Genomic DNA, 27118 nt, shown 5'->3' on the forward strand with positions numbered 1-27118 from the left:
GAACCCTTCCTGTTCTTCTTGTGGCAGTGTGTCAGTGATACCACAGAAAGGGAGGCTTGGCATGGATTCAGAAATGAGTAATAATGTCAAACACATATGATTGTTTTGCTACTTCCTCCAAGTGGTCGAGGGAAGGAAGTTATGCATATAATTTAGCTGGGCTTCAGGAAATAGTTTGATACAGCTCTCTGTGGAGAGCAGCTTTGCAAGCCTAATAACTAAAAGCAGAGGTTAACATAGCAAGAGGTGGCTGGGAAGGGAAGCAGCATTTAAGAAATAGAAAGAAATTACTGCTAGAGAACTGCAAAAATCACTGCACATCTCTTTTGGCATTGATCTGTGGGGAGAGGGAGGATGGGTGGAAGTGGAGTTGACCTGATCCGTGGAGATCCCCTAACGCCTTGCACAATGTGGAAGGAAATCTCAGTGCTGGAAAGGGTGTAGCACTACCTGGATAACAGGCAAAGGCAGAAAATGGGAGCTGCAACCTGATTTTCTTAAACGTTTTTGGGCAAAAATAAGCTTTTTAAAGGAGGAGATGGCACTTGAAAATTAAACTTTAAAAAAACCCAAATAACCAAAAGCAAAAAACCCAAAATGAGAATCATAGAGTCATAGAATGATTAGGGTTGGAAGGGGCCTTTAAAGATGATCTCATTCCAACCCCCTGCTGTGGGCAGGGACACCTTCTGCAAGACCAAGTATGCACCAAGCCCCATCCAGCATAACCTTGAACACTTCCAGGGGATGAGGCAGCCACAGCTTCTCTGGGCAGCCTGTGCCAGAGCCTCACCACCCTCACAGTAAAGAATTTGTACCGAATATCTAATCTAAACCTTCACTCAGTTTGAACCCATTACCTTGTCCTGTCACTGCCTGCCCTTTGAACCTGCAGCCTCCCTCCTGCCCGCAGCAGTAGGGGCTCTTTCTCCTGGCGTCTGCTGCCCTTCGAGTGCACAGAGTTAGCGATGCTCAAGGCTGCGGGAGCAGTCCTAGCTCAGCCCTCGTCACATGTGCTTTATGGCACAATCTTTAATTGCATGAGCAAATACTTCTCTCCCCTGACAGCACACATCTGGGCAGAGGGAAAGGCACTGTTCAGGGACCGAGGCGTCTCTCTGTCGTTTCTCTCCTTCTCGTTCCGTTAGCAGCGGCGGCTGTTATTTATTACTCGCCGTCTAATGCCCTCGGTACATATGAAAGCATTTGTTTCCTTTACGGTCTTTTCAAGGGTCTTTGCTATCCACTGGGGTATTTGAGTGCCAGGCTGTTTTCTGTAAGTGGAGACTGCTGATCTGTGCAGCGCAGCCCCAGGAGAAGGCGTGTGGAGAGGACAGTTTGGGGCAGGTCGGGTACCCAGAGAGAAGAGGCAGGAGTTGGCTGACCTTGTTTTTCTCTTCCCTCCCTTGCTGTGTCTGTCCCTCCCCTGCACAGGCAGGAGTGCGTAGCCACAGAAGAAAACCCTCAAGTGTTTTTCTGCTGCTGCGAGGGCAACTATTGCAATGAGAAATTTACCCACTTGCCTGAAGTCACCGGCCCAGAAGGTGAGTGGCTGGGAGGAGGGGGAGCTGGGGTCTCTTCCTCTAGACCCAGTTTCTGATGACTTTCATGAAAGCATAGAATGTCCTGAGTTGGAAGGAGCTCACAAGGATCATCGAGTCCAAATCCTGGTTGTGCATAGGACACCCCCAAGAATCCCACCATGTGTGTGGGAGCATTGTCCAAATGCCACTTGAATTCTGTCAGGCTTGGGGCCATGACCAATGCCCTGGGAAGTCTATTCCAGTGCCCAACAAGCCTCTGGGTGAAGAATCTTTTCCTAATATTTGACCTAAATCTCCTCTGACTCAGCTCCAACATAGAGTTGCTGGATGTTTTGGTTACAAAGTCCATAAATCCTTTTGCTACAGTTATTTAGTAACAGTTTTTTAGGGTTGTTTCACTCTGTGGGTAAAGCCTGTTGTACCAACACCTCAGATACCATCAAAAAGGATTAGGTTTTCTTTGTGGTGGACAGTTCACAGTGGGATATTACAAAACAAAGTCCCGCACAAGGGGAAGAGGGCAGAGTGATTTATACAGCATGGAACTAGCCTCAAACTCTTAAGAGGTATTCGACACCTTCTTCATTAGTTTCCATAAGTCACAGGTCTCCAGATACCTTAAGCATTTGGGATTTTTGTATTTGATTTTATTTTGCCAGTCTGGGGATTGAAAGGGAAGGAGGGGGGGAGGGGGGAACTTTCAGAGTCTGTGGATGTACATCAAGGAAGAAAAGTAATAGCAGGACCTTCTTCAGAGGCTAATAGAAAAATGATGATTCTTGTACACTTTCTAAAGTGTCATTCCATAAAAACTATTAAAGCAGGTGAATCTTTTCTGTAGGATGATTTCTCCTGCTATGAACTACCTGCATTTGCTGAGATGTTCCAATAGAGGATTACCAGATTTTCCTGGGCTTTCCTGTTAGGTTTTTAATTGTTTACATGGGTTTTATTATCTCCTGTTATTAATGCACCCCTAGCAACCTAGTAGCAAATATTCTTTCTCTCACAGTTTTTTGTTTAATTTGGCAAGTCTTGCTATTTTTTCCTTCCCTGTCTCCAACATAGCAACATGGCTCCATTTAGTATTCCCATTGTTTGTGTCTCAACTGCACTGATGTAATTTGGAACAAGAACTACTGTGGGAATAGTGCATTTGATTGTGGCTCCGGCAGCATTTTACTAAAAACTGACAACTTGTCAATCACTGTAAAAGGCAAAGCAAAGCTGCAAGGGATTTCGTGCTCTCTTAATACATTTGGAAGGGTTAAGAGCAGGAAATGTTCTGCTTTTATGTACACCAGCAAGAAATACCTATCTTAAATAAAGGTCAGATGGAGGCTCAAAGTATGGTTTGGCCCATTGTAACTCTGTTACTGACAGCCATGTGGAGAAGAGAAAACCATGGGGCCTTGTGAATACTGTTGGATGTGATGGGACATGCCAGTAAGCACTGTCAGCTTTGGGGTAGAAGGATGGATGGGGTTTGGTTACATCTAGATGTGTGGCTGCCAGTGCTGTTGCTTGCTGGAAGGGTCCTTTTCCCTCGTTTACCCTGCTCTTTTCTCACAGTCATCTACGAGCCACCACCACCAACGCCCTCCCTGCTCAATATCCTGGTGTATTCCTTGCTCCCCATCGCAGTCCTCTCCATGGCCATCCTCCTGGCATTCTGGATGTACCGGCACCGCAAGCCTCCCTACGGGCACGTCGACATTATTGAGGTGAGGGAGTCGCTCCCCTTTATTCGGGCATTACAAAAGGCACGGAGGCTGCTCAGTGTATATTCACACCTACTTTTGTTTCGGTCTTTTCTGGTGGCCTAACTTTTCTTCTCTGTTTCTTGAAGCTGGTGGTACAGTTGGCCTCTGTGGTAGTGTTAGACTGATGGGTTTCGATGGGGTTATCACCGTGTCTGAGATTCCTGAAGGATGGAGTTACACAGCCCTGCTTGGTGGTCACCCTTCCTCCCAAACTCTCAAACCCATTGCCTGATTTCAGCCAACTTTGTAGATGAGCAGAGATCAGAGAGGTGATAAAGTTCCTACCAGCTTTATGGGATGAGGGAAGATGCCTTCCCTGTTGAGGCTCAGTTTTTACAAGCCCTCAGAGAATGCATGCAGGAGGTCATCCTCATCATCCAAAGCCATCAGGAACTGGTCCTTGCTGGCTCTGCTGTCCCTTGAGCCTTCTGGCTTCTTCTGAAGGCTGGAGCTGCTACGTCTCCATCCCTCCTCTGCCCATTACAGCCCATACTATGGGCTCAGCAGGTCAAAAGAGGGGATTCTCTCCCTCTGCTCCGCTCTGGTGAGACCCCACCTCAAATATTGCATCCAGTTCTGGAGTCCTCAACACAGGAAGGACATTGGCCTGTTGGAGTGATCTAGATGAGGGCCACTGAGTTGTTCAGAGGAATGCAGCACTTCTGTGAGGAAAGGCTGAGGGAATTGGGAAAAGAGAAGGCTTTGGGGTGACCAAAGTCCAGCCTTCCAGTACCTGAAGGAAACTTACAGGAAAGATGGGTCAAGACTGTTTACGAGAGTGTGAGGTGACAGGACAAGGGGGAATGGGTTCAAATTAAAAGAGTGTAGGTTTAGGTTAGATATTAGGTACAAATTCTTTACTGTGAGGGTAGTGAGGCACCAGAACAGGTTGCCCAGGGAAATTGTGGATGCCCCATCCCTGGAAGTGTTCAAGACCAGGTTGGGTGGGGCTCTGAACAACCTGGTCTAGTTGAACACTTCCCTGCCCATGGCAGGGGGATTGGAATGAGATGATCTTAGAGGTCTCTCTCCAACCCAGACCATTCTATGATTCTATGATACTGTTAACCTTTCCCATCTGGAAACAGGTAGGACAGAGCTGCAACCCCATGCATCCTGCAGGGTTCCACTGCTCTCCTGGACAAAGGCAGAGTTTGAACAGATACGATCTTTATGATGCTGACAGATCTGTTTACTACCCATTGCTGGGGCTATGGGGAACATTCCTAATGCAGTGCAAAGCAGTGGGAGGTTTTAGGTGTAGCTGGCTGTTGGGTCACGAAGATCAAAAGGTTCCTTCTTTTGGTAGAAGGTAGACTTGAGGTCATCTGTGTTTTACAGCCCAAAATAGCTCTTGCTATTATATAGGAGTATTCAGGTTTTGCCAGAGCATGGCAGGCAGTAGTTCAACACACAAAGTGACACTTGGAGGTGTAGATGATATTTTGTGTTCTATACCAATACCTTGCAGAGCAAGATAGGGAATTTCAGGCTGTTCTTGCCACAAACAGTGTATCTAAATAATTTGTATTAAATAAAATGTGGCTTCTTTGCACATTTTTCCCCACGTGCAGTCGTTCCATTCCTCCCCTAGCTTTGTTTTACAGTCCACTTTCAAGTGGTGACAGTGTTTTTCTCTTTTGCAGGACCCTGGCCCACCGCCCCCTTCTCCTCTGGTTGGCCTAAAGCCTCTGCAGCTCTTGGAGATCAAGGCAAGGGGACGCTTTGGCTGTGTGTGGAAGGCTCAGCTGATGAATGACTACGTAGCAGTGAAAATCTTCCCTATTCAGGTGAGAAGGGCACTGCATTAGGTTCTCACTTGCCAGGCTTCCTCACCAGTGCTGAGACGCTCTAAGTGCCTATGGAGATTATGGTTTTTAAGACCATAACAAAGATGCATTTGGGCTCTTGTGCTGGGGGAAAAAGTTCAAGGACCCTTCCTTCCTACACTTCTCTCTGTGTTATCTCATTGCCAAATGCTTCCTGTAGTAGTACTTGTTGAAACAAGGGCAAAAACAAGCGCATTCTGAAACCTGCAGGGTATTTTAATTTCGCAGCAAATGCCTGTGTTTAAGCTCAGGAAGGCAGCGTGCAGCTGCGGTGCCCAGAGTGCACACAAAGGGCCAGAGCCCCGGCTTTGTGTGTCCTGCCTGGGTAGGTTGTAAATCTGAACCTGAACCTACCAAAGAGTTTACAGCTTCCAAAGGCAGAGCCCCGGCACTGTGAGAGCTAATTGCACTGCAGCATTTCTGTCAGCTCACGTCTTCCGCTCTAGGAAACCTTTGAACGCTCCTGACTTGATTCTCTAGGAATTACAAATGGAAAGAGTAAAGCAATCAAAAGTCAAATGATAGAAGAATGGCTAAAACATCTTTGTGCTCCTCCACTGTCTCCTTCTTCATTACCTTTTCAGCCTGTATTTGTTGTCATAGTGTTGCTAAAGGAGATTTGCACATCTTCTGTCCAAGCCAGCTGTGACCTACTAGTAAATATTCAAAAGAGCCTAGATTAGATTTTGCAGTCGTAACAATTACAGCTACAAGGCAGATCTGGGTACTGTATGCACAGGCTTTATTCTTGGCAGCATCTTTAGGAAATCTTATTTCTCAGTGAGGTTGAGTTTGGATTCCTCCCCTCTCCCCACACATGGGCTTTAGGAATATCTGAGGATAATTTTGGAGAGGGGAGACTGAGAACAGCAACTTCCAGTCTTTCTCCAGCATCTACCCTTTAGGGAAACAGCCTCATTGTGAAGGGATACATCAGATCAGAACATTGGAGGATGATTTTAAGACTACTGTGAGCAGCTCTGACTGAACTGAAGGAGCTGTTTGCTTTAAAGGGAAGCATGATCTTTGATGGTGCATTTCTCCCTGCTTTAGGATAAGCAATCTTGGCAGAGTGAGAGGGAGATTTTCAACACTCCTGGCATGAAGCATGAAAACCTTTTGCAATTTATCGCAGCAGAGAAAAGAGGGACAAACCTGGAAACAGAGCTCTGGCTGATCACAGCTTTCCACGACAAGGTAATGCATCATTGCACATACATTTGGTTATGAAACAGTAGGATTTGGTGTCTAATATTCACCCAGAAGCTCCCCTGTAATCTATCCAGTCTGTTCCTGGTGGGCCATGACTGTGTGGTAGTGAAGTGTTCCTGCTCCTCTCCTTCAAAGGCCCTTCCTTTATCTTTCAAGGCTTTCCTGCACAAACATAGGATTAATAAAGGTGGAACCTGTGAAGAGAGGGAGGCACAAAAGGCCACAGCTCATGTATGTGGTGGTCACCACCTCTTAGTGTGTGTAGAGGAGCACATGGGAGCTGTGTGTCACAGACCATTGCAGACCCAACTTGCCCCTTGTAGATGGGGTCCATGTTTGGTTTTGAGATTGGGTCCCATCTCCTGTTTCATGGACTAGTTTAGTTATGAAACATGACTAACACTTAAAATAAAACAAACACGTGCAAATCCAGGGTTGAGCCAGCAGCGTTATCCCTCTGTTAAATCCAAGGTCTAGCGAGTCAATCATTGCCACAACCAGCTGATACCATGCATGATCTTCTTGCATGGAAGGCTTTCCCCTTTTCTAGGTTAGATGAATTGCTCTGGTTTAAGATGACTTTGACTTTTTCCCTCCCTTTCCCTGGCAAATAAGCAGACATCAGGAGGTCTGTGCTGTCAAGGGCTGAAAACTGATGAAGGCTCCCGATTTTTATTTCTCCTTCTTTTACTTCCACCAGTGATTTTTTCACCCCCGTTAAGTCAAGGTTCAAATTTCTTGAGCACTCTCCAAACCATTCTCTGAACTGATGATTTGGCACATCTGTCACATAGCGGGATCTGGGATTAAGAACTGACAATGTCCCGTTCCGCAGGGCTCTCTGACGGATTACCTGAAGGGCAACATTATCAGCTGGAATGAGCTCTGCCATGTTGCGGAAACAATGGCCCGTGGCTTGTCCTACCTTCATGAAGATGTCCCTTGGTGCAAAGGCGAAGGACACAAACCTGCTATAGCACACAGGTACGGCCTCTCTCATTGACACCACTCAGCTGCTGCGTGCAAATGTTCGCAGCGTCTCCTAAGTGATGCTGTTGAATGGAGGAGGAGGTTGTGCCTTTAGGAATTAAATGCCTTTTAACCAAATAAATCCTAAGCTAAGACAAGAGGGTTTTTTGACCACATATGAAATGGTGAAGAGCAAATAAGTGTCATGTCCATGAAGTAGTACGGTTAGTAGTAGTTGATGGCAAATGTCTGAAGGGTTGGTGCTTCCCTCTTCCATCAACTCTTCTCTTGACATGGAATAGAAGGGGAATACTGGTTGCTTCAGAATTGCTCTTTGAAAGGACTTTGCTTGATAATATCATCAAATTATAGTCTGTATTCCTCTGGCTGTACCAGGAGTTGGACCCAATTTTTCCCTGGTTTAGACTGATAACTCCACCATGTGTCTTCCCACAGACATTTTGATGACTAGGGAAGAAATGGAGAAACTGGAAGAGCAGAAAATGGCCACTATTTATTTTTCACTGTAGTTTTATAGGGCCCAAATCATGCCAGGGTGATTATGAGAGACATCAGAGCAGGCACCACTCTGCGTCTGAGACCTCCTGGCACACCCTTCAACCTGCCTGGGTGGCAGCACTGTGGGGGACAGTGGGAATCCAGAAAGCAGTGGGTTAAACCATCCCCATTACATTGGCCCTTCTGTGTAGTCCCACATTGCTTGCCCTGGACTAAAGCATCTCTCCTGAGTGGTTTGCTGGTGGCAGAGCAGGGTGGGGGCGATTTCCAGAAGGGATTTATGCAGGCTGCAGGCCATAATCCGTGGCCATACTCCCCCGCCACCCACCGCATTTCATCCAGGAGGGACTTAAACCCCACGTCCAGCTGCAGCAATTTGTACCCGACCTAGAGGGACTGGCTTTATGTACAGCAAGATAATCTCTGTTCCTGCAAGGGTATCCCTGCCCCCAAAACACCCCACCTCCCCAAACCTGAAGATTTTGGAGAGGCTGGGGGCTGTTGAAAGAGCCTGCAGCTGCCTTTGTGCTGCTCCTGGAGCTGACCCCTGTGTCCCTGACATTTGTCCCTGTAGAATAAAGGCAGTGGTTTATAGATGAAAATTCCTGAGGGTGGGGAACAGAGGAAGGCTGTAGAAAGGCTTTAAAGCAACAGATCGTGCTCATTAGTGTCCCCGTCCATTTAGCAAATGATAAAAGCTGGAGAATGCAGCATTTGTGTGAATTTAGCACATACCTATGGAAGAGGGATTTCAGGACACAGGGGATTTCCCTTGGATTACCCCACTCCTTTTAATTTTGTTTTTAAAAGAAAACACTAAATGCATTTTAAATCTGGGGAGGGGGGTGAAGGGGGTATTTTTGAAAGGCTTCCCACCGAGATGCTGGGATTGCCAGGTGGAACTCCCCGGTCCCTGCTGGGCAGGGGTTCAGCCAACTCCTCACTGGCCCCCGGCACTGTAAGGAGGATTAAGGTTATGGAATCACTTGTTGGTGCGAAAGTGCCCCCACGTGGAAGCTGAAAATAAAATCTCCAGTGTCTAAATCGAGATAATGCACCCGTTACTCATAATCTGCTTGCTCTGTGTTCCCTGGTTTGAAGCGTTATACCGGAAAAAAAAAATTTCTCCTTTTCTTGCCACTTTCCTTTATCAGTGACTATTTTAGGATGATCTAATGCATGTGATGTTATGTTAGTGGGAATTCTGCTTGGCATGGTTTGGATCAGGTCCTTCTCCCTGGCCTGGATACATTTGCACTGCAGCTAACACTTGCCAGTTCAAGGTGGTTTGTGGAAGGAAGGAAGGAAAGCATGGAAAAATGGGGGAATGTATGGAAATAGGGTGGGGGGAAGGGACATGAAAAGGGAAATCCCTTTATCAGGTATCAAGATGTAGGAGTTAACTGTTGCATGCCCAAAGGGCAGTGAGGGTGAGCACCAGCAACACATGCCCATACAATAATATTGATTTACATCTCACATCACAGCAGAACTGTATTGCTCAAGCAGACTGTCTGGTAATTTCTGTGTGGGCCTCGTTGAGCCACTGTTTTGCAAAAATCTCGTGCACAATCTGTAGCATCCTGAGGGCATAATCCCCTAATGCTGAGCGAGCAAAGGAGTTTATCCATGTCATTAGATGATGGCTGTTTTCTAAGCCTGTGGGGAAACTGCTATAGCATGGAAGCAGGCAGCCTCTAAGATGACAGGTATTAGGTAAATACTGTGTTCTTCTGTTTAACAGATGGGTACCAATGTTTTGGGGGCTCTGCAAAGCCATACTGTGTCCCCAGAGGTGATGGAGGATGTTTTCTGCTGGGGTTCACTGGCTGTGTGAAGCTCTCCACCTTCACACCCATTTCCCCCATCTTAATCCTCAAGCCAGAAATGCCCATCACGCTGTGTTTAGCTTAGAAGGGATAAATCCTCTCTTCTGATTTTTTAAGCTCAGAATCAGGGACTGGGTGGCACAGGATGATTTTTGCTCACAGTGCTTTGAGCTGATGCTCTGGCATCTGAGGCTGCAGAGAGCAGCCCTTCTCTATGGTCCAGCAGTTTCTCTCTTCACAAAGAATTTTGACAGGTCTCTCTAGTGTGGAACAATTGTATCTGCCCTCATTAATTATTTTGTGCAGGCCCGCAATGTCCTGCAATCAGCAGGGTCACCGAGTGAATTGATGATAGGGAAATTATAATGCTGAGCATACAGGACAATTGCCATCTGCTGTCTAAGGTCTGTAATTTAATTAGATTGCCAAACATTCCTTTTCAGATGAAAATGCAGGAAGCCCAGGGAACAGGGCTTGAGTGGTTAGGCATCTCAGTGTGATCTTCCTCCACCCCCCACCCTTTCCAGCCCTTGCAGATTTACCTGAGCTGCCCTGAAATGATCCCACTGCAGCACAGGACTGACACAAACGTCCCCTTCAAGAACAGACACACCATCTCTGCTGCAAATGCTCAACACCTGCCTGTCAGCTGCCCAGTCCAATCCTGACAGTGTATCCAAGTGTGGGCTCACTCCCTTCTCTGCTTGCTTCCCTGAGTTCTCCAGGGAAGATCGATCCAGCAATTAAAACAGAAGGCTAATAGATGACTATGGCCAAAGTCTGTTGGAACATGTAGTCAGGGTGGAGAGAGCCCTACCAGCAGATACTGATTTCCAGAAAAATCTAATTTTGTAGATAGGAGCAAACATCCTTAGTAGGATAAAGAGTAATGTACTCCCTTAACCTGTCTTGTTCCTATTGTTGGGAGTGGGAAGTGCCCAAAGTTGGGGGTCCAGAGCTGGTGCTTGGAGCAAGAAATGGTGCCTTATATACTCCTTGCTTTAATTAAAATAACCCCTTCAGATTAGATTTCATTTTGAGATTAATTCAGTGGGAAGTTTGTCTGACTCTGTGCTGGACAGCTCAGGGCTGCTTGGTTGTGTTTTCCTGACAAATTCAGAGAGAGGCAGTCAAATTGGTCAGCACTGACCATGCTGGGAAGCTGGGGAAGAAAGGAAGGAAGGAAGGAGTTGATTTACTGGGAGCTGCTAAGCCTGTGAACACACAATGTGTTGTGTTGCATCGTGATTTAGATGTGTGCCATAGTAAAACCTTCCCAAACTTACATCTTGGCATCTCCACAGGGACTTCAAGAGTAAAAATGTCTTGCTGAAGAATGACTTGACGGCAGTGCTAGCTGATTTTGGACTAGCTGTACGGTTTGAACCTGGAAAACCTCCAGGGGACACTCATGGACAGGTAATCATTATCTTTAACATTTTAAAAAGTTGGGCTTGCCACAGATCCTTGGGAGTCAGGGTGGTAGCTCACCTAGATGCATTTATTCTCTTTGAGATATGTATTTTTCCATAAGAGCTTGTGCTCAGACATAAATTCCAGGACCTGCTTTAATATTGGTGAGTGGGGAGAGTGTTCAAACCCTGCTGACCACTGTGCAGGTGAGGTCCCCGAGCCCTGGGGACAGATGGCTTCCTCCTTCAGACACAGGGCCAGTTGATTCTTTATGGTTTCAGTAATAAATATTCACAGAATCATAGAATCAGAGATTATCATGTGTTGGAAGAGACCTCAAGAATAATCTGATCCAACCTTTCTTGGCAAAAGCACAGTCTAGGCAAGATGGCCCAGCACTCTGTCCAGCTGACTCTTCAAACTGTCTGATGTTGGGGTATCCACCACTTTCCTGGGGAGATTATTCCAATGGCTGATTGTTCTCATTGTGAAAAACTTTCCTTTTGTTTTCAATCAGAATCTCCCAGGGGTAACTTGTACCCATTGCCCTTCATCTCCTTGCCCTTGACTCCTTGTAAAAAGAGAGTCTCCATCTTCTTTGCAGCCACCCTTTAAATACTGGAACACTGTGACAAGGTCTCCCCTCAGCCTTCTTTTTTCAAGGCTGAATAAACTAGTTCTCTCAATATCAGTACTCCTAAAATTATTAGTTGGATTTTAAGAATTCAGTCAGGATGGCTGTTTGGGTGACCATTGGCACAGCTGGCTGTGCACTCTGTAAACAATTGACTACATTTTTATGGGGTTTTAATTTTCTGCCTTTGCATTGCAGCGAGTGGCCCCTCATTCTCCTCTCGTGCTGGGGCACAACAAGTCCATCATCCTGTCCTTGTGTCTCTGGGGTTTTCTGAATTCCCAACTTCAGTGCAGTCTCCCTTTTTTACCTTTATCTCAGAAGGAGTGAACACTCTTTTCTGGGTTAGCCTTCTCCAGTTTTCCTCATTTTTGTCACCTTTTTTTTTTTTACTATTTCTGTATTTTGAACACCCTTCTACAACCTGACTTCCCCCTGTCCTCAGTGCCTCAGGTAACATCAAGAACAGATGAAAATTTCCTTAAAGGAAAATATTAAAGGTGTTTTAATTCCCACATTAAAAAGGGGCTTCTCCCTTGCTGTCCTCTCCATTCTCCTACATGATGGGCTAAAGTAAACACAAAGGGAGGCACTATAATGAGGACTGAATCTCCCTCAAAACAAGAAGAGATGTTTTCCAAACCATGGTAAACCAGAGCAAGGTAGACTTTGCAGGGTTCATGTTTTACTGTTTCTGTGGATGTAGGAGACTTATTTTATTCAGGCCTGTCAAACCAACACCTTTTCCTACCATTTCAGGATATATCAATTTTTCTCTTCTCTGCTTTTTTTATATACATTTATCTTTTTTTTTCCTTTGAGTGAAAGAGGATTGAACGTTCAACAACTAGGATAACCAAGCCTGACTTGACCTCAGGTGTTTTGTGTGTCTCCAAAGACAGCATTTTCTCATGCAGTGTGTGATGCTGGAGCAACAAGCAGGGGGATGCAAGGAGGGCAGGATTTCATCCATACTCACCCTGCCACGCTGTGTTTAAATTGGACCTGTAGTGTGCACTGAATGAATATCACACACATAGCCAGGCACTTTGGCTTTTCCCTTCATGTAGCTTATCTGGACTCGAGTGATCTTAATGAGAATCGGTGTCAGAAGAAACAGCTCCCTTTTGCTTGTTTTTCAAGTGAGGTGCACCTTTAGCAGCAGTGGCCTTAAGGCCAATGAAAGCAGCTGTCACTCATCTCCAGCCAGAGGAGGCTGAGGAGCCCAACTGGAACGTAACTTGAGCTGTGTTTTTTCTCTGCAGGTGGGAACAAGGAGGTATATGGCTCCCGAAGTGTTAGAGGGAGCAATCAACTTCCAGCGAGACGCGTTCCTGAGGATAGACATGTATGCAATGGGACTGGTGTTGTGGGAGCTAGTCTCCAGATGTAGAGCAGTTGATGGTAAGGATAAGAGATCCTCTCTTCCCTGGGGAGGGCTCAGTTTTAGTGAGGATTTTGGCCCAGAGAGTTGACCTGTCTCTGTTTAAAAAAAATAATAATAACCCATGGCATATTTTTCCTTAAGTAGCTAACCTGGTTTTTGTTTGTTTTTTAACATAAGCTGTCACTCTCTGTTGATAATAACCTTTGTAGTGTTCAAGTCTCAAAGGAGACTTTACTATGTTGGTTACATTGCAAATTTGCTGAGAACTCAGAAGGAGAAAGAGTAGGGGATTCCTCCAGGATGGGTGTCCTTTAGTCCTGAGCTTGCTCTGTGCTGCTCTCCTTGGCACTCTGCATTCCTGCCTGTGACCAAGGCAGGCTCTGAGCTCCAGAGAAGAGCCACTCAGCCACCTTAGCTGTCACCTTGCTTATGCAGGTCAGTGTGGTAGCCTGAATGGAAAATACCTGAGTGAAATAGCAGGAACATGGGGCTGGAAGAATCTTCCTGGGTCAGCAAACCCATTTCCCTCCTGTCATAAGTCGTTAGCTATTGATCTTTGACTTTTGCTGATGAAGTGCGCTGAATTGTTGTTTTATCTACGGCTCTGGAGTATCTCTCTTTCTCCTGAAGGATCTAAAAGAATGAACTTCATGGTGTCTCCTTTCTCAGGCTTTTTATTCTAAAATTATGTGGGAAAGTGTGGCATCTTTCCTGTCCAAATAGCACATCTGCCCTTTGAAGGCTCCATTACCATGTGCTGGACCTTGCCCCTGGACCGGGAAGCAATCATATCATTGTAGTAGCTCCAAGGCTGCTTCCTCCAACCTTTTTCTTCTTGTATAGATATGAGTGGTCTGAACTGAATATGAAGTTCATAAAACAACAGCACCTCACCTGGACTTCAAATGTTTTTGTTAGCATTACAGTAGGACTGAGGAGCTTGATTACAAACAGGATGTCTGCATAGGTGTGTGGTAAGAGAAGGTCTCTTCTTCTAAAATTTACAATCTAACCAGATAAAATCCTGGAGGAGCAGGAACTGAGGAGCACAGTAGGGTGAAACAGTGGTACTCAGGTCACTCATGCAGGCTTAACCCTTCTCTGTTGAGGTGCTCCAAATATCCACTTGGATTTTTTTCTGCTCCCTTTGTGATCTCCTTTCCACTCTTCTCAGGCAGCAGCTGGCCAAGATACTCCAGGTGCCACACACAGCACCATTAAATCAGAGGGAAAACTTCCTTATGCACTTCTAGCTCAGAAGTGATGTTGTGTAAACAGCAGATTTTGCTTGGAGATCACCAGTGCAGCTCTCCATAGCTTGGATTCCTCTTGGAAGAAGAGGAGAGTAAAGTCATAAGCATTACTGAACCATCTGTTGGAGTGAGTGTTTCAGTTTGGTTTAGTGACTGGCATTGAGTCAATAAGAAAAATGGTAAAGCCAGTTTAGTGATTTCATTTTTTAGGGTACCTAAACATCACGTTGCTGGTGTCACAGTTCATGACCAGATGAGGTGGTCAGCTCTTTTATGTTAGTCTGTAAAGACCCTCTTGAAATATCTCTGCTCTTCCAAGTGATCGCTCTTTGCTGCTGAGAAACTGTCAGTGATATCGTGGAGCACCCTGAGAAAGCCCATCAGTTAAGAAGGGCTGCTGTTTCTCAGAGAGCATCTACACATTGCCAAAAGCCAAATGATGTTTCAATAAGCAGGAGTTATTGCTACCATGCAGCATCTGCACTGATACTCATAGCAGTTGTCTCATTCCCATGGCCCGGGGCAGTTCACAGCCATAACTGGTCTAACTAAAGCGTTCAGAAATCATTTTACACTTAGGAGCTGGTACTTGGGATGAGTGCATCTGGCTCCAGCATGTCAGGGCTGACTCAAACCTATGAACAAGCCAGATCACAAAGCAAGAAACTCTTAAGTGTTGTATATAGTTGACCTCACTAGTCAGTGCTAAAATGAACCTGTTCTCACGCTGAAACCTTTCTCTAGGTTATTGTGTGTTGAATTGCTATGCTAAAATGTGGGGAGGATGGGCTGATTTGCTCTTTCTATTAAAATAAATCAAAGACTACCAGACCAGCTTCCTCAAGGAGAGTGGTGGGATCAGGAGGCCCAGCTGAGGGTTCAGATTCGTAACTCAATGAGGTGGAAAATGTGTGTCCAGACAAGCAGCAGGGACAGCAAAGACCATTGTGCAGGAGGAATTTTAATCACATTTGTCTGCAGTGACATGTGAACGTCAGGCTTTGTTGCAGTGGGTTGAGGTTGCTCTGGAGCCACAGCTCACTCAGGCATGGGGAGGACGTGGCTCTCCAGAGGACATTTCTATGCTAACCTGATTCTCTGTGTGCACCTTAGGTCCAGTGGATGAATACATGCTGCCTTTTGAAGAAGAAATAGGTCAGCACCCATCCCTTGAGGACCTCCAAGAAGTGGTGGTTCACAAGAAGATGCGCCCTGTGTTCAAGGATCACTGGCTAAAACATCCCGTACGTCCCTCCTGGTTAACAGTGGAAAATACTTTCCTGTGTGATGGGAATGAGCGATGTGGTTATGCATTCCCAGTGCTAGAGAGAATCAGTGCTGGGGAATGAGGGGTTGCTCAACACCTTTGTGCTCCCCCTTCTGTTTGTCCCTTGTATTTAGAGAGTAAACCAGCTGATTAATCAGCCAGCGCTGAATGTGGAATGTGTGGTGGTTTAGTAGGACTCCTTTAATATGGTGAGAGAATGGAAAATAAAGTCCTTTCATTATGAAAAAGAAAATGATCCATATCATTAGGGACATGTTCCTCACAAGCTAGATAGCATGCAAGGCGTGGAACAGCTTTTTGAGGAAAAAATTAATTAGATGTGAAGGCAAGCAGACAGTGAAGCAAAATGCAGCATGGGTTTCCCAGAGGTAGATCATTTCAGGCTCGTGTTTCTAATAAAAGAGCTGATTTTTCTCATGTTGGAAAACTGAGCAGATGATGACGTCTCACAGGGCTTCAGTAAGAAGCCAAATGCCTCTATTTTGACCAAACTGCTATGGATTTGGCTAGACTTAGGTGTACCAACTCACTGCCTAGAAGTCAGGGAGAGCCGTGGGCTGTAGAAAAAGATTAGTGTTCCTCTTTAAATGAGGGTTCAAATAAGAGCTGTGCTATCCCAGCACTGTTGAATTCAGTTATTTTGGGGAGATGGAGAGAAGTGATTGCAAACAAAGCAGTGGTTTCATAGTAACTGACACAGCACTGCCAGCTTTCACAGTTGTATCAAGGGAATCATAATTCTTGTTGTCTTGTCTTTTAAAGCTCTGACTGCTGAATCTTGGGATTTATTTTGATATTAAAAAAGTACTTTAGGGGCTGCATGCAACCTTAAAAAAAAGCCTTACAGCCTTAAAAAGCAGAAGCGTAAATGTGAAAACACATATTTAGTGTAATTGTTAAAGCTTATCCTAGGGTAATCGGCACATCATGGAGAGGTTTTCTTCACAGCGTTAGGCTGTGCCAAATGGACCTCACCACCCTCTTCAAGGGCAGTCCCGGGAGCAGATGATGTTGCTGAAGGTGTTTTCTCCCCGTCTTGCCTGCAGGGCTTGGCGCAGCTCTGCGTGACCATCGAAGAGTGCTGGGACCACGACGCGGAGGCTCGGCTCTCGGCGGGCTGTGTCGAGGAGCGCATTGCGCAGATCCGCAAATCCGTAAACGGCACTACCTCGGACTGCCTCGTCTCCATCGTGACGTCCGTCACCAACGTGGACTTGCCACCCAAAGAGTCTAGTATCTGAGTCCTGGGTCCTGGTTCACTTTTGTCTTTCCAGACTCAGCGGATTTGGAAAAACAAACAAACAAACAAACAAACAAAACAAAAAACAAACCAACAAAAAACAACAAGGAAAACGTTTGAAAAAAATACGAAAAAAAACAAAACACAAAAATCCAACAAACCCATGAATGCAGCTGCTATTTTATCTTGACTTTTTATTATTATTGTTATTATTATTATTATTATTTTTTTGGATTGGATCAATTTTACCAGCACATTGCTCTACTGTATTAAAAAAAATGGACATTTCAGCAAGCATTCAGGTGCCGACTAATGAATGCAGAAAAGGTGCAGGTACCTCAGAACCTCAACAAACTCACTTCAGTTGTTTTTATTTTATTCAGTTTTCTGGGTTTCTCTTTATCAGTCTGTCTTCTGAGCGGAGCATCTGTGACATAAAGCTTATGTGACATAAAGGAAAACCACCTACCATCTTCAAAAACGCAATGCTGCAAACTGTGGAGGAAACTTAAGACTGTTATATAAAGAACACACCTTCCTCAAAAGGATATTTCCCCATTTTGTTTTGGTTTTGGGTTCGGTTCCTTTTTTATTTTTATTTTTTTGGAAGTGAGCTTCAAAAAAAAACAGCAGATGTGTCTTTACGGATCTAACGGGTGTCATTGTAACATGGAAAAAAAAGTAACTGGGCGGAGAATGTTGATTCTTGATGGTAGAATTGAAGGGGGGAGCGTAGAATAGGGGTGGGGAGAGTGACGTTGGACTTGGCAGCATTTGGGGAAACATCATTTGCTATGGAGCTACTTCTCAGGTAACCATTAGAGGAGGGGAAGGACATTTCTGGGCAGAGTATTAACGGCTGCAGAGTATGGAGAAAGCAGAGTTAAAGAGACAGTGGTTGGAAGCAAGGCGCTAGGTCTTTCTTCCTCCAGAATCTTGGGCTTGGGCAGTAAAAGAACAAAGCAGGACTCTTAATTACCTTTTATTTTTTAACTCCAGGTAGCAGTGGGAAGGATGCTTTTAAGCAGTGTAATCAGGAGAGGTGGGAAAATGTGCTTTCAGAAGCACATTGGTAAAATACTGGAAGATGGGAAAATTCTTGCATCTCGTTTTAAGTGTGAGTCAGCTGAGGAAATTTGGCCTTGGATTGATTATCTGTCAGACCAAGCTATCAGTGCAGAAAGTGGAAAGAGGAAAAGGGTGAAAACTGGGTGTATAATTTTTTTTCTTTATTAATTTGGGGTTGGGGGAGTGAAAATACCTGAAGAATGTTGAGAACCCTGTGGGCTGCCCAGCTGAGCAGCAGCAGTGATTCCCACAGCATCTCTCTGACTGGATTCTTTGACACTGCTTTCTCCTTACTCTGTGATGAAACTTTTTTGTCTTAAAGTGGTGCATATTCTAAAATACCGTTACTCTTATTATGCCATAAACTCGCTCTAGTCAGTGAATGTTCCTAATGCTGCTGATTCAACTATGAAATATTTTTTTAATTTGCAAAACATGCAATGTTTAAAAAAAAAAAAAAACTTAAAAAAAAAAAAGCAAACACAAAACATACACACACACATTACGTGGCTTCCGAGGTTTAAACTGAAAAAAATTTAAAACTTCATGACCACAGACCACCTCAAACCAGAAATACCTCAGAATTTTCTACTTGTATGAGTTTTATTATATATTTTGTTAGTTGTGTTGTCTTGTAGTAAGTATATTTTAATGTAAGTTGGCTTTTATGACAAGGGAGTTTTAAAAAAAGAAAAAAAAGAAAAAAAGTTCCAAAATCTTTTAGGAAATGCTACCATTTTTTTGTTGTTTTGTTTAATAAAGCACCATTGTAAATAACTGTATACAGTTGTAGAATAACTGCCTATATAAGGTACCTGGGCATTATTCACTCTTATTTGTGAAGGCTGTTTCCATTCTGTGTTTTTTGTTTTTTGGGGTTTTTTTTGGTCTATTTTAGTGAAAGGACAGTACATCATTTTTTTCTTTTCTTTTTTAATTTCTTCTTTTTCTCATTTTTTTTTTTTTTTTTTTTTTATTTTGCATATAACATGAATTCTGTGTCTTGCTAGACTGACAAAGTTATGTCCATTGGATGGCCAGATCTTCTAAATTTTCCTTTGTGTTAAGCCAAAATGCAGTCCTAAACTAATCACCCTGTAACGTAAATGTTAAAAGTCTGTATTATAGAAATGAATTGGACTTCTTGCCACTGCCAAATTATCAGTGTGCACCCTTGCACAGATATAATTTATTAAGCAAACAAAACCGCTAATTGGAGAAAATATAAAGAAAATTGAAATATATTTCTTGAGAAGTATAGCTTTAAAACCTAGAGGTCACAAATGAGGACATGGTCCTTTATCTTGAAGAGACATTAAGAGAATTGCCTTAATTTGTCTATCTGAATAAAGTCTTAACCTATTCTTTCAAGTTACTGAATGTATATTGCATATTAGTATGTACACACATGTAACTGTGTTTCCGTGTGTAGGTTTGAAAGTTTATGTTTCTTGATGTTGAGAAAACCTTGACAAAACCAGACAGAACGATACCATTTTGACCCAGCTGATGTCCCCAGTGGGGGTTGGCATCTTTGGGCCTGATGCTGCAACACACCTACGCTTGGCATTAAGGGTGTAGGTAGCTCTTCTGGTGTCATGACATTAGGCACTCACTTGATGTTAAGCGTGGTTGTAAATGTTTGCAGGATCAGTATTTTTCATGTTTAATACATTTCTGCACTGAGATTTATATAATAATGTGACTATGTTTTAGAAGTGAAGTGATGTAAGGGTTGGGGTGGAGCGTAGAGCAGTTAAGGTTGAGTGAATACTTGTTTCGAGGTGGGCTTGCTCCCGTTTCCCCAGGAATGGGAGCCAGTTCACATTGCTGCAGAAAGAAAAAAAGCTGTACTGTCTTTTAACTGTTAATAACTGTTTGCTCTTCTGGATTTTTTCCTTCAGCATTACGTATAATAGTTAAAACAGGCTTATTACAGCAGTTGCTTTTTTATCCTGATTTCTTTAAGAAGCTTTAAAGTATTTATTGAAAGTGCCATATGATTTTAATAGCCTATTAGACAGTGTCTGAAATCTTCTCTTCTGAGAAAGCATAAACAAAAATTCTCACATGTAGCTTACCTTACTGCGGGGAACTGCACGACCGTACAAACCTTGACCGAATGTTGATTGTAAAGTATTACATCTTCCTGGTGTAATGGTTCCTTATAGATCATCTTGTCAGCAGGATTCAGAAACTGACTTTAAAAAGGATTTCCAAATTGCGTGTTTGCTGAGTTACAAGTTTTATATGTAGGTATGTAGGTACGTGTGTCTTGCTATTGCAGCAGAGAAGGAAATCCTGAACTTTTGCTTATTTCCAAATTTGTACGAGTTTGGCTAAAGCTTTTTTTTTTTTTTTTAACTGATATTTATTTTATTAATGAAGACAAGCTCCTTTTAACTTATTGGTCTTTCAGCAGCTGAGCTGTCAAGTAAGTAGTTCCCTCACCACTAAACTAGTTTTTGAACTTTCATTGACAACATGATTTTGTTTTTGTTTGGTGCTGCAGAGGCTTTTTCCAAGTCAGGATTTGGGCACATCCATAGGTGTAGTTGTCATAAGCAACTCTTAATGCTCCCTTGAATAGGATGGAGACAACACTTCTTCTGTTACTTCCCAAGCACGAAATTTCACTTCCCATTTAGTCTTAGAGGAAGTAGGACTTAAAAAACTTGCCTGCAGAATTTTATTGGTGACCTCCCTTATGGCAGTTCTGAGGTGAATATTAACATTGAATATCCTAAGTAAAAATTCTCCTTGAATTTAAGAGCCACAATTCCCCAACCCTCCAGTGTAATTCCCTTTTATGAATTTATTGCACTGGCTGTGCTGGTTTCCTAGGTGGAGAAAGTTTGAGTTCATATTTTTAAACTGGAAATACCACAGGAGCTAAAATTGGGGTGTTTTTTGGGATGATAGAGCTGTGACTTGCTAATGAAATTGCATTAGTACATCAAGGCTGGAAATTATATGTGGCTTATATTAAAATATACATGCATATTATAAGAGATGGTTATAAACCAGCGTAACCATCAGTTAAGTAGTACCAGGCTTACTCATTACGATTAAGGATTTTAGCTGGTCCTGATAATTAAGAAATTTCTGTTTAAGACGAGAAACCCATTTTTTATTCTGCCTCATTCTTCAGCTGAAATTCTCTTACAGAATATCCAGTGCTAGATAGTTACACCTATGGAAGTGCCAAAATCTTTGTGTACGTTTGTTTCGAAGAGAACGTCCGTGAGTGCCTCCCTGTGATTCCACTGCATTTTCCTTGGGTCTCCTGACTCCCTGCTGTTCTCCCTTGAAGTCATTGGTTTCAGTGGAAGCAGATATTTCCAGGTTGGCTGGGTCAGGCCTCACTGTTAGGAATCCTGATCCCCCTTAATATCACAGCATGGAAAACAGAGAACACGCGTTTTGTTCCTCTTGTGCTGCTTTCTAGTCAGACTGTAAGAGCTTGCCCTGTTTTATTGGGGAAAGGTCTGGTTTCACTTGGTATGAAAGGAACTTGTATTGCAGAGGAAGGTGCTGGTTGATAAGGTGTGACAGTGCTGTTGTTGCAGTCCTCTTCAAGCCACACTCCGCTTGAGAAGTTGCTAAGGAGGAAGTGTCCCACAAACTTTTATCACTTTTACATACAAGATATTGTTTGGTAACATTGTAAATAAAATAGACTATATAATAGAGAAAAATAAGGACATTTTGACTTTTTTACTTTTGGAAAAATATATATATATATTTTAGTTACATATACAAAACAAAAATTCTACATTGTGTGAGAATTCTTTTATACCACAAATTATTTTTGTAATGTCTAGTATGTTTCTGCAGGGAAAAGGGAGAAAGGTCTGTGTACGCACAGCAAATAAATAAAGAAAAATATATATGATGTTTAAGTGTGCACTACATCAAAGTCTAGAGGATAGAACAAGTGTAGCCTGAAAACAGTTTGAGGAGCAAGTTTGGATGTACTTGGACATGCTTTGAGGATGGCACTGAGTATATGTTTAGGTTATCTTGCATGTCACATCCCTTCTGCTAAAGTTGCTTATTGCTTTTCTATGGCCATCTTTGGTTAAACCAGGAGGAGTTTTTTCATGTATTCATGCGAGTGTCCATGTGTGAGCAGTATGTCTTTTGGCATATGCTGGGGTGCTGCAGTGAGTTGTGAAGTCAGGGTGTTAAGAGTTTACCAAGGCCAAATAGCCAGGCTGATCTCGCTCGCTGCTGTATCCGTTTATAGCAGCTGCATCTGCTGCATTGACAATATGATCTGTAAGGAGCTGTTGCCAGTAGAGTCCTGATAAAACCAGTTCTTAGAAATTCTTTCTCTCTGAAATGACACGACTAATCAGGCTTCACCAGAACACACAGATAATGTGCTCTGTGTTCCCAACATCAAATTTAACAGTCTGCGTCGGAGGCGCTGAAGAAAAGGAGCACTGTCACATCCAAAGTTCTTCCTAGAGAAAGAGCTTTTCAAATCTGTGTAACCAAACCAAGGTATTCTAAAAGTATTAAAGCAAGAAAAACCTTGAAATGTGTGGGGGGGGTTAACTTATATTTCCATCAGACCTAAAATTCACTCCAGTTTTTTTAGTTCTCTTAACCTTGACAGCACAGTGTCACTGGGTGAGAGTTACTGAAGAAAGCTTTAAACCAAACAATGGCTCTGCCTTGGAGCTGGTTTGACAGTGTGCCTTTTGAAATCAGTGCTTACGCCACTTCAAGCAGGCTTCTAGAATTGCTGAGTCCCTCAACTGTGTTTGGGTGAAGTCCTGGCCCTGTGGAAAATCAGAGAGTTGCCATCCAATCCTGTGTGACCACGAGTGTGCGTGTGTTCCTGCACGCCTGGTCCCTTACTCACATGGGAGTTCTTGTTTTGTAACTCGTTTTGGGGTGACGCTCGGCTCCCTGACTGAAGTAGTAGCCTATGGAGTAAGCAGCAACCCTTTTTGTCAGGACACTTCCACAGAAGGAGATCATACTTGTGTTACGTCCATCCAGCTGTTCTGAAATGTAATGCTATTATTCTGTTGTGCCTTTATTTTTCCATGTAAAAGCAACTGCTGTAAGCTTTCTTTTTTTTTTTTTTTACTAGGTTGATTTTTTTTTTTCTGTCGGAAAAAAAATCCCCCACTTTTCATTGCCCAGCTGTTATTTCTGGATGCAGTCTGTGATCCAGGTATTTCAAAAACCAATTACCTCAAACCTCATGTTAAACAGTGTTGCTATCTGGATTCTCCTTGATACTACAATATTGTAACATATTGCAAACAGGAACCTTGCTACGTATGGGTGTTTATATATATGTATCATATACATATGTACATGTATATATATGATATATATATATACACACATATGTCAACAGAAAGTGATCCCCAAGGACTGAAGGAAAAAAGTGAAACTTATTTTGTTTTCCAACATTGAAACCAAAAGGGCTTCTCTGAAGCTCTATAATGGCATTGTGCTGGATACCTGTCTAGAAAAAGTGTTCTCTAAAAAGTGCTTCCTTTGTTAGCCTTTTATTTCAGTATTTTAATGGGGCAGATAATGTGAATAAAATACTATTTCTGCATTTTTTGGCCCATTTTGAAGCAGAGGCCTCTTAATCTTTCCAGGTGTTAAGAAGCAAAAGCTCAGTGTATAACATTCCAGTAAGGTTGGTATTGCAAAATTAAAACATGTTCTGGGACGATTTTGTAGCTTCTGTTTCTGTGATGAGTAAGGCATTGACCACACTTTATTCAATTTTTCCACTGTTTTGATGAACTGAAGTTTAACCAGTAACCATCCTAATCAATTAAAATCCTAATTCAGTAGTTGCTGGCATGTCAGCATTGCCACCTCCGTTAAAAAAACCAAAATAACCCCCAAAAACAACCTAAACCAAAAATCCAGCCATGACAGAGGAGGAAGAGGAGGTTGGACCATCTCATAGCTCCTGAGGGCGGACTTACAAAAATCATGTTGAAAAGACTTAGAACCTGTCTGGTCCTTTTCTTTTTCCAACTACCTTCTCCCAAGAGTCTTCTTGTAAAGTCAGACCTTCAACTACAGCAACTTCTTAGTGGTACTTTGCTGAAGAGAATTCTCTTCAGGCTGTATTTTCTGGGGAAAAATAAAAAGTTAGACCATTTTTTACATTAACATTTTACTGTGTGTGTTCCATGTAATTGATGCAGCATTACAGCCTGTATTTTCCTTGGACAGCATAGTAGCTTTCCTGTCCAAATACTAATGAATTTGCTATTACTAGTAATTCATTTAATTACTGGTAATGAATGGCTAGTAATTAATTTACTATTAGTAAAGGAAAAAAACTAGATAATTCTCTTTCCCCATTTTTTTTTCCTTGACTGTCTAATGTTTCTGTGGCTATTGATGGTTGATGATTATTATCTTTGGTAAATCAAAGTACTAAAATCTCCCAGGAGGAGGCATTTTGCAATGCTGCTAGCCTTCCAATGGAATAACTATGATGCAAAAGTTGATCTGTTGGTGGATCAGGATTGAAGGAGGTGGTTACTGCAAACTAAGTAACATTCTTGGCCTCAATTCTATGCCATAAGCCCGCACAATGCCATTGTCAACCTGTTCAAACTATCTGCTTACGAATTCTGCATGATCCTTGTGATAGAGTTGAAAGCCTGATCTTTCACCTGTTAATATTTTCACATTCGTCCTTAAGTTTGACAAATTTTGTACTGTAAAGTTGACTTAAGTACAGTTTGATGTCAATTCTTGTGGAAAGAGCTTTCTGCATGTAACATTAGACGCATACAGTTAAACAACACAGCATAGTACAAAAACTCACAAGAAAATGTTTTGGCACCAGCAGGAAGAAATCTCACCCTAACCATTTGTCATTTTAAACCATCTTATTGTAAGTTTTACCAGCTACTTCTAAATTTGTGCTTTATTTAAAGAAATAAAATAAAAATCCTAAGACTTGTCTAGCGTAGTGAAATATGTGTATATCAGTTTTAGGATAAATAGCTAAGTCTTATTACGCTGTGTTACTTAACTTGTATATATAGAGTATACATAAGAGTTTGCAGTAACCTGTTTCTCCAGGATTTCCAGTTTGAATGGATTTAAACTCAAACTATGAGATTAAGTAAATGATTTAGAAGATTGCAGAATAAACTGAGTGTAAATTACAGGAAGCTCTATCAGATGGTGAAATAATTTTTAAAGAATCTTTTGGTCCTTGGCTCAAATTCAATAAGTACTGTTTGTATTCCAAGATATGTGAAATGTAAATGTTGTAGGTTATATTTCACTCTTGTAGCTATAAAAATGTAGAACAGAGATAGCTTGTACTACTGAGTTAACAAAAGTTATACTAAAGTATCCTGTTAAAGAAAAAAGTATACAGAGAGTTAAGCTCGTTGCTGTAACCCCTTTTGGATTGAAGTGTGCTGATTTTTCATATATGTATATTTTATATATATATATTCTGCAGAGGTATGTATATATAAAATGTACACATAAAATGGCCTAATGCAGACATCCATTGTATTGCAGTTATGAAATGAAGACATTTTGGAAAGAACATTGTATCATAGTTCATGAATTTGCAGTGGATCTTTGTTCCTTTTTACTGTGGTATTTTAGAAATGAGTCTCAAGTTTGAAATTAGATCTGCCAAGTTGGAGTTTTGCTGCTTCAGCTTTGCACTGGGTGTCCGAATAAACCAGTATGAATGTAGTATTTGCCCTGTGTGAAGCAGCTACACCCCAACAGATAGGAGGAAAAAACCTAGAAAGAACTATTTCAAGTTTATCTTTTTGTATATGAAAATAAACAGTAAATTACAAATAACTGTTTCCCTCGTTGGTGTGATGTTAAAATCATTGTTATTTTATTGTCCTTGGCATTGAGTTGGAGGATTTCCTTTTTCATAGAAGAATGTTTTAGGTGTTGCAATGGCATCTCCGCTATCCAAAATCTCTAACAAAACCTCTGTAGAGGCATAGCTGAAGCCTCTACTACCCATCACTTGCAAACATTTTCAAAGAGAAGAGGGAATGAGCTGAAATTCATAGACTCATAGGATGGTTTGGGTTAGAAGGAACCTGAAAGATCAGCTAGTTCCAGTCTTCCTGCCATGGGCAGGAACACCTTCCACTAGACCATGTTGCTCCAAGTTGTATCCAACCTGAGCTTGAACACTTCCAGAGACGATGCAGCCAGAGCTTCTCTGGGCAGCCTGTTTCCTTTTGTTATTATTATTTTATTACTATAAAATTCCTATGTCTTTTTGAGTGTGTTGCCTCTTTGTAGCACTGTGGTAACACTGCTTATCATTCCTAGCAAAGAACTGTTCAACACAGAGCATTATGTGCATGTTAAGCTGTATCAACAAAGTCCAGCAACGTAGCTGCAACTGCCAGAAACCAAAGGACCTGGGAAAAGATTAATAATAATAATAATAATAAATAAAATAAAATAAAGCCTGAGTTCCCAGCACTCAGAGCAACACACTGAGCTCTGAAATCCTCTCATGAGGTAAGAAGCATGGTCAGACCTCTCCAGAAAAGCTTCCACCAACAAAAGGATGGCATAGCCATTCAGTCCTGATGTTCTGATGTTTTCAGTTGCTAAACTGGTCCATTTTTTCTGACAAAAAATGCCTCTAACTTGATGTTAAGTTGGAAATGCTTACAGTACAGTGGACAGGCATGAGGCAAGTATGAATATTAACAGCCATCTGGGAGGGAAAAATAATAACTGGCCTGGTGGTTTTCCTGAAAAGGAGCCTGATGTAACATCATCCAGTATTGACTTAACCCAACCCCATACCACCATCCTTAGCTGCTTGTTCAGCCTGGAGAAGAGAAGGCTCTGGGAGGTTCTTCTTGTGGCTTTTCATTACTTAAAGGGAGCTTGTAAGAAAGGTGGAGACAAACTTTTTAGCAGTGCCTATTGCAATAGGACAAGGGAGAATGGTTTTAAACTAAAAGAGGGTTGATTTAGATTAGACATAAGGAATAAATGTTTTACAATGAAGGCAGTGAGGAACTGGCACAGGTTGCCCAGAGAGGTGGTGGATGCCCAGCCATGGAAACATTCAAGATCACGTTGGACTGGGCTCTCAGCAACCTGGTCTGGTTGGAGTTGTCCCTGTTCATGGTAGGAAAGTTGGACTATCACAG

The 27118-nt window shown here is 42.6% G+C and overlaps 1 protein-coding gene across 2 annotated transcripts in view; it reads left to right on the plus strand.

Annotated features, from left to right (window-relative positions):
- Positions 1 to 25784, plus strand: part of ACVR2B (activin A receptor type 2B) — a 108172-nt gene extending 82388 nt beyond the window's left edge. For both annotated transcript variants that reach the window (XM_050311465.1, XM_050311473.1), the window contains 9 exons: positions 1435 to 1544; positions 3117 to 3268; positions 4954 to 5097; positions 6190 to 6333; positions 7184 to 7332; positions 10970 to 11084; positions 12978 to 13116; positions 15466 to 15596; positions 16687 to 25784. In XM_050311465.1, the coding sequence (XP_050167422.1) occupies positions 1435 to 1544; positions 3117 to 3268; positions 4954 to 5097; positions 6190 to 6333; positions 7184 to 7332; positions 10970 to 11084; positions 12978 to 13116; positions 15466 to 15596; positions 16687 to 16881 (1279 nt within the window). In that variant the 3' untranslated portion in view covers positions 16882 to 25784. The remainder of the gene's footprint in view (positions 1 to 1434; positions 1545 to 3116; positions 3269 to 4953; positions 5098 to 6189; positions 6334 to 7183; positions 7333 to 10969; positions 11085 to 12977; positions 13117 to 15465; positions 15597 to 16686) is intronic.
- Positions 25785 to 27118: the final 1334 nt, after the last annotated feature.

Source organism: Myiozetetes cayanensis, unplaced genomic scaffold (genome assembly GCF_022539395.1).
Source record: "Myiozetetes cayanensis isolate MyiCay16 unplaced genomic scaffold, myiCay2020 scf1, whole genome shotgun sequence".
Taxonomy (NCBI): domain Eukaryota; kingdom Metazoa; phylum Chordata; class Aves; order Passeriformes; family Tyrannidae; genus Myiozetetes; species Myiozetetes cayanensis.